Source organism: Nicotiana attenuata, chromosome 2 (genome assembly GCF_001879085.1).
Source record: "Nicotiana attenuata strain UT chromosome 2, NIATTr2, whole genome shotgun sequence".
Taxonomy (NCBI): Eukaryota; Viridiplantae; Streptophyta; class Magnoliopsida; order Solanales; family Solanaceae; genus Nicotiana; species Nicotiana attenuata.
Window position 1 is genome coordinate 19,047,660 of NC_031990.1, and position 8,347 is coordinate 19,056,006.

Here is an 8,347-nt window from a genome sequence, read left to right on the forward strand (position 1 = left end):
AAGTACTATGTTGCCGCGAATCATCATGCCGTATTTTATTGGAAAAGCTGATTTTATTGGCCTAAAGCTAATTAAATAAAAATAAATCCAAAGAGACTTTGTTTGTACGACAGCAGAAAAATAAGGCCAAATCAGAAACAAATTTGAGATTTGTTCTTAAAATATTCTCATAAATTAGTCATTAGTGACATTTGAAGCCACTAAGGTAGCATTCACACGATATTATGATAAGACTACAGTATGGGGGAGACACTACATTAATAAGAGAATTGCAGTTAAATGCGGATCCAGAATTTGAATTATCGATTTTAAATTTCAAAAAAGGCAACTTATTAGAATATGAATAAATATATATACATATTAAATAAATTCTTTAATATAATTATAAAGTTATGCTGAACTTATAACTAGAATTCTCGCTCCGCTCCTGACGGCAACAACTGGAAATTAGTTTTTTTATAAATAATATATGGAGTATAGAATTTTAGAATATTTCCACTTCTTCTTATGTGTACTTTTTTCTCCTTTTGCAGATTCTAGAATAATGACAAGCGTCTATCTTTTTAATACTCCACTTGTAATCTGATTCACGCCCCATAGACTATGTTTTAATTAATTAATTTCTAAAATTCCATGACTTGAGTCCAAGATTAGAATAACAAGCAACAACGACATGTTATTAGTAAACATATATAGTGAAACCAATTATACCCTCTTTCGAGATTATTATATTCATTTTACAGTAATAACTTTTTTCTCTCTTTATTCTCTTCTTTTAATGCAATCATAATTAAGTTTATTATTAAAAGAAAACAAGATGAAGACTTGAGAAAATCAGTATACAGTTAGGGCTCATTGATACGAGAAATAAGGAATAATTAGTCCCGAGATTAAATTTGAGATGAGTTTATCCCACGTTTGGTTGGAACAAAATCGAGAATAATTAATCCCTGGATTGTAGTATTTTTTTTTTATCCCTATGGAAGGGTGAGATAGCTAATTCCGAGATAATTAATCATGGGATAACTTGGTTCCCAACCAAACAATCCCTTAGAGTATGGTTAAAGCTTGGAAAAATGTAAGCACAATATATAGCACGCGCAGAGACAGACTCAGAATTCGAAAGGAGGGGGCACCATTGTCCAATAACACTTTGAGCAAATGATAGAGTCGGAATCAAACTCACACAGTCTATTAAAATCAAGATGTGCCCCTCAAATCGGCTAACGCAACTGTCGAAGATTTGAATCTTAGGGCATCAACTAACATATATACTAAGATACATATATATATATATATATATATATATATATATATATATATACTGAAATTACTGGGGTCCGATAATCTCTCTACCCAAAGGGTCGGTCCGCCTCTGCACTCATAAAAGAAAGTTTCCATTTAAAGAATAAAAGTTTACAAGAAGCAAATTAAATGTTACAAATCCTTTCAAACCCTTAACTACAAAAAAGAAAAATAAATTCTAAGATTGTATTACATGCAGATTACTTCTGCATGTATATAATATCTCTTCACAAAGGCTAGCAAATATATATCTCACAAAAAAGAAAAAAGAAAAATTCCTGTCTTTTGGTGAATTATAATGAGTAATAACCCTAATTTTTTATTTCTACACTTCAGTTAACTCTAATGTTGTTTAAACCTCAGACATCATTAATTGTTGAGTTGCTGCTGTAAAAACAACATGTCCTCAATATTCCACAAATTGTCTGAAACATCTTCTGTACCCTCCATCCATTGGCTCATGTTTTGCTGATTATTATAATCCACTGTTCTAAAGTCTAATGCACCATGTTGAAAGTAACCTGTGGGGCTAATCAATAATTCCCCATAATCACTTTGATTAATAGGGTAATTATTGTAGCAACAATCAGACATGTCAGAAACTGGTGAAACTTGTGTCCCCATTGAATTTTCTGATGAAGCTGTCACAGTCGAATATTCCTGCGTGACACTCGTACTTGCATGATTATTATTGTTGTTGTTACTGTTGTTGGTGGTGGTGATGGAGGTGGTGGCGGCGGAGTTGGAAGAAGCTTGAATTCTTTCAACAAGCCTTGGCATCCAAAGATAACGTATTGTATCTTTGAATTGTTTGCTATTGACATCACATTTTAGCTGTTTAGCATGCTTTTGCACTCGAGTTCTCCAGTAGTTCTTGATCTCATTATCAGTTCTTCCTGGCAAATGTTGAGCAATTTTGGACCACCTGCACTCAAATTAAATAATATAAGATTGAGACATATTAAAATAGAGTAATATAGACAGTAACAATTCATGATATAGTCAATTTCAACTTGGTTCGGATTGACTCATAGCTATTATTGTTTGCACTTGAAAAAATATTACTCGCTTTGTCTCATTTTTTTATGAAAGGTTCATAGTACAAAGGCGTGGAATCGGTTGAGATATAGATTCTTCAAAATAAAAATTGAAATAAAATTTACATATTTAAAATGACGTGAAAAATATTATAAGTCTAACATACCGATTGCCCCAACGAGAATGAAGTTCAAGAATCAAGAGTTGTTCTTCAAGAGTAATATTTCCTCGTCGAACATCTGGTCGAAGATAATTAAGCCATCTCAATCTGCAGCTTTTCCCCGTTCTTTTCAAACCTGTTATTTTATTCCATCAACATATTATTTAGCGGAGTATAACTAATACTACCAAAAAGAAAAGATTACTTAGTAGAAAAAGAATTTATCAACCACACCAAAAATCAATCTTTATCTCCACATGAACAATCCAACCTAGCTATTGGTTAAGCGCTCGCGCACACACACAAAAAAAAAATTTAAAAATTCTTTTAGTGTATAGAAATTTACCAGCACATCGAGCGAGGGAATTCCAACGGCCTTCGCCATGAAGAGCGATGTGATTTATAAGAGTAAAATCTTCTTCAACAGTCCATGAACCTCTTTTGAGGTCCATATTATCTTCATTAACATGGTGATCCATCAATATGAAATATTTTCTGTAAATGGAGAAACTGATTGATTGATACAAAAAGGTATTTTGATGGATTTCTTGTTTTATGTATAGAGAGATAGATACTTTTAGAGAGAGAAAGAGAAAGAGATGTATCAATTTGTTCACAAGGAGATAAAGGAAGTGATGAGGGTTTATATAGACACAATAGAAAGAGAGAGAAGTTTGAAAAATGGTGAGTTAAACGTGGAATAAGATGGGAAAGAAGAAGAAACTTGTATTTAATTAATATCTCACAAAGCCGTAATAGTATGTTAATTAATTACACTTAATGACTTAAACTCGTTTTAGCACTTTTGACTTTGTCCATATGACTATAAATTTTAATATTAATCCCACAAAAATTAATATATTTACATTTATTTTCCCTTCTTACACCCACCAAGCAAGTTGTCATGGTTTTGCTGACTTTCTAACTTCATTTTTTCTTAATTCGTTAATTTCCTAAATTCCTTGTTTGAAAATGGAATAGGATGTCCACTAACATTTGAAATTGAAACTTTATGATATTTTTTTAAAGTTTTACGATGAACTAGAGACATGGTTATAGTTAGCAATTAACTTTAATTAACAGCTAAAACATTTGGAGAATTTGACCCAAAAAAAGAAGGAAAGAAAAAAGAAAGAAAACAAGATTGATGATATCTTGTCGTTTCCCGTTAATCTAAGATAAAATATATATTTATTGGCAAAAACCCAAATTTTCGGATTGGAAAATAAAATTGAAACAATTTAAGGTTGAAATAGCATATAATGACGGTCGTACTCATCTTGAACTTGATCGTACTCTTTGGATCGTCCATGCTCATGCTCATCAAACCCCATATGTAGGCGTAGTATCCCTTTTATCTTTACCCCCTTCCCTTCTTAGAGGCGAAACCAATGTATAAGTTACAGTTTCGACTGAACTCGGTTATTTTAGTTCAGATTATGTATTTGTCTTAGAAAATTCACTGAATATGTACAAATTATTAATTTAGAACCCCATTAACTTAAATCGACTAAAATTCTGAACCCCTAAGCTTCAAATCTTGGCCCCTCCTCTGTGTTAGGATCGAAAAAATCAGGTGTTATGCGGAAGCAAGCATAGCAAACCTTGAGCGACAATAAATCCAACAACAAAGGAGAAATCTACCAAAAGAGACACAAACATTTAACGTGGTTCGGTCAACTGACCTACGTCCACGGCGGAGATGAGCAATCCACTATAATAAAAGAGAGTACAAAATATCGAAAGAACAACCTCACGAAGAGGCAAACACAAGTGACACACTAACACTTGTCCCGTAAAATTCTCCCCCTAAACAAGACTCTCAAGCCCCCTATGGCTACATTGTGGATGCTACTGAATGTGAAAGAAGGATCCTCAATTTATATAAGTTCAAACCTTTTCCTACAAGAAAAAGGACTAGCCAAATATTGAAGATTTATAATTTTCTTTTACAAAAAGGAAACCCAGTTAAGGTAATTATATTGCCCTTTTCCTTCAAGAGATAGGAAAATCAAATATGGTAAGAAAATTATGGCAAACACCTAACACGCTGCTCCTTCTCCCCTTTTTTCCATCCTCTCCCTCCCCTGATTAATTAAAAAAAAACATGTTATTCGTCGATTAGATCTAGTATTATCGTATATACTCATTAGGGATGTTCAAACCGAACCGGGACCGCACCAAACCGAAAAATCAAACCAAACCGATTTAAAAAATCCGACTAGGTTTGGTTTGACTTGGTTTGGTATTGAGTAAAAAAACCCGAACCAAAGCGACATATAAATATATAAATTTTATTTATATTTTTAAGACTTTATAGTGAATTTTTTTTAGGAAATGTAGAAATATTTGGGATCCTCTCATGTATTAACCTTGAAAGCGTAAATTAACGAAAAATTATTGTTAGACGACTAAGAAAATAACTATCATGTGTTACTAAAAAAATTCTCCCATTAGAATATTTTAATAGATCATATATTTGTCAATATTTTCCATATTTACTTAACATATATTCATTTATCGAAGCTTTATCTATAATTTAACAAAATAAGATTGAAATAATATTCATGTAACAAAAAGACCCGAAAACTCGAAAAACCCGACAAAGCCGAACCAATCCAAACCGATTGACCAACCCGATCCATGTACATCCCTAATACTCATGTATCATTAATAGTATAAAGATTCAAAATACATACATTAATAACATAAATCTCTTTTATATTGTCAGTGTATAAAATTTTAACTTTTAATATAATTAAATACAACATGCAAAGCCCTAATTAAATAACTAGGCTCCGTCTGAAAAGGCTAAGTTCTTCAATCGGCTAGTTGTCTATTCTTTATCTATAGAAATTTAGCCAACTATCGTTTGTGGTGTCTCGTTAAAGTAGATATGTGAATAGGCACTATGCAGTTATGCTATTGAGGGCTATATAATTTATAAATTAGTAGAATAATTCCCTTCAAGCCTTTTTCTATAGGGAGTATTTATGATTCAATAAATGTGTGAATCCTACTCTATGCTTAGTACCCTTCTTTTTATAAAGCTTATTAAGTATAGTGATAGTTATGAATAGAGGTGAAGCCAGGATTTCATGGTTATGAATTCGGAATTCTAAACATTTTAAGTTATTGAGTTTTAAATTAATAATTTACACGTATGCAAAATTCAATAAAAATTTTAAGACAAATACAGGATTCGAACCAAAGCTACTGGATTCGGCCGAACATGCTCTCAGTACTCTAGCTCCACCCTGGATATGAATGAAGATAGCCAAGAGGCCACGGTGGAAGACATATTTGGGAACTTTGCAAATTATCTATGTGACCCAGGGTAATATATTTTGGGCCAAAATGATTTTTTTTTTCAAAGTTAAGTTGTTCCGCCAAGCTTTTAGAAGAAAAACGTGCTTTTGAGTAGAAATACAAGAGGAAAAATGTAGAATTCTCCCCACAAACACTTTTTGGAAAAGCACTTTTGAGAAAAATACACTTAAAAATATTTTTTAAAAGCTTGGTCTAATTCTAGCTGATGCTCAGAAGTGATTTTCAAATTAAATAGTCAAACACAAATTGCTTCCCAACAAAAATACTTTTTTGAAAAGCAATTTGAAAAAAAAAACACTTTTCGAGATAAACTGATTTTAGAAACTTGGCGAAACAGGCTATAAATTATACGTAAAAAGGAACATGATACCTGTAGCGAATACACAACACAAATATATTTTATATGTATAAATAATACTTTTTGTAAAAGAATGTATTTGTACATTGCATCTATAGAGCTTGACATAATACAAAGTAATTTTTAATTTAGGATAGCTTGAAGGTCCAAAAACAGCCAATTAAGCCCTCTTTTTTAATTTGAGGAAAGTAAAATACGATAGTCTAAAAATACACGTGGAGGATCTATGATTAAATTAATGCAAGAATTAAAATTTATTAATCAAGGATATTCGTTATACATTTAAGCCACCGGCCATCCTTTTGCTTGCATTTGTTAATAATCTATACTGTAAAATATATTTTATTTATGTACTCTAGCTTAACTCTTACTAATTAACACAAGGGGTGGCTACTATAAATAGATATTCATGGACCACTTTGAGACTACAATTTTTGAAATATTTCCATATTCATTGCACTGTTTAAGCCACTGGATTAAACAATAAACTTCTTTAATTTTATCCGTTTAGCTGTCCTTTTTTTGAAATAAAGAAATAAAAGTAAAATGGTACGGCGCAGATTTTCAGAATTTATGGCTAATTAATTTAAAAGTAAAAGAGGATAAAGACATTTACGTAAACAAATTAATCTACAAAATGAGTATATTCGTGGCATGGCAATCACGTGTTCAGTGACATTAAGCTGGCTTTTGGACATAAATTTGATTGAAATTAGAAAAGAGTTTTTGAAGTTGTGTTAAAAAATAATTTTTGCAAGTCGAAATTGTGTTTGGACATGCATTTTATTTGAAGAAAAGTTGAAGTTTTGTGAGTGAAAAAAAAAAAGTTTCACCAAAAAACTACCTTAAATCAGTTTTTGGGAGCTTGAAAATTTTTGAATTTTTTTTTCTCGAAACAGGATAATATTTTATAAACAAACAATTTTTTCAATTTTTTTTTTTAAAAAATCAAATCAAATTTAATGGCCAAACCGGAGCTAAGATACATGCAACTAGATTATTAAAGTGTTATTATATTGATGAAAAAAAGGCGATAGTATAGTTTTTTTGTTTTGTTACTTAGTTTGTCAAGTTTAGATTGTTATTTAATTATTTTGCTCTCATTTTATTGCTTGAGATGTCTCATGTGATAATAATTTTTTTAATTACTCCTACCTCAATAGTGCATTAAAAGAATTCCTGTAATTAATTTATGCTATTTTTAATATGCAAAGATCACTTTTAGCCCGCGGTTGAAATTATTTACATCCGGTATGGTAGTATATATATATATATATATATATATATATATATATATATATATATATATATTGCGGCTATTATTTTAAGAGCGGCTATACATTGTCATTTTCCCTTCCTAATGTTGTATGCGATTGGTATAACCATTGGAAAATGCTAAAGAACAATTTTCTGAAACCACTATTGTTTAGTGGCTATTAACTTCCTATAGCTACCATATACATAATTACTTCGTATTGCAACTAATTAGTTGTTATGGTAGTGTATTGGCTACATTCGCGCTACTGTATTCATGAATATAGTAGCAGAAATCACCTAAAAATAGGGAAGTCCAGCTGTTTCAGAAACCACTATTGCTTAGTGGCTATTAACTTCCTATAGCTACCATATACATAATTATTTCCTATAGTTACTATTTAATTGTTACAGTAGTGTATTCGCTGTATTGCAAAAATCGCCAAAAAACAGGGAAGTCCAGCTGTACGCGACTATATTCACATGTATTCGCGCCATGTATTCATGAATACAATAACGACAAACACCTTAAAATTAGGTTTGTCCAGCTGTCTAATAACGGAAATAGGATCAATTAGCGTGATACACTCCTAATATAACTCAACAAAATTAATTCTAACACGTCTCATTATCAACCCATTTAATTAGAACGATTTTTCAGACGTTAAACACAAAAAATAGAGCATTGTATATTCAGCTTCAACATAACACAATCTACAGAGCTTCAGTCAATTTTTCTCTGATATTGTTCGAGATTTTGATTTGACCGTCATTGATAGGAATTTTTTTTGCCGACATTGATACAAGTATTTACAGACTATTTAATAATTCGATTTATTAGATGGCAAGCTTAATAGTGCTAATTCGTCATTCTGGGAAGTGGAACAATGAAAATTGTTATG

At 31.3% G+C, this 8,347-nt stretch overlaps 1 protein-coding gene across 1 annotated transcript; it reads right to left on the minus strand.

Annotated features, from left to right (window-relative positions):
- Positions 1,377-3,114, minus strand: LOC109244912 (transcription factor MYB108-like). The gene is made up of 3 exons (XM_019412077.1): positions 2,850-3,114; positions 2,510-2,639; positions 1,377-2,230 (listed from the first exon to the last, which is right to left on the minus strand). The coding sequence occupies exons 1-3, from the start codon at positions 2,980-2,982 to the stop codon at positions 1,675-1,677; spliced, it is 819 nt and encodes a 272-aa protein (XP_019267622.1). The 5' UTR covers positions 2,983-3,114; the 3' UTR covers positions 1,377-1,674.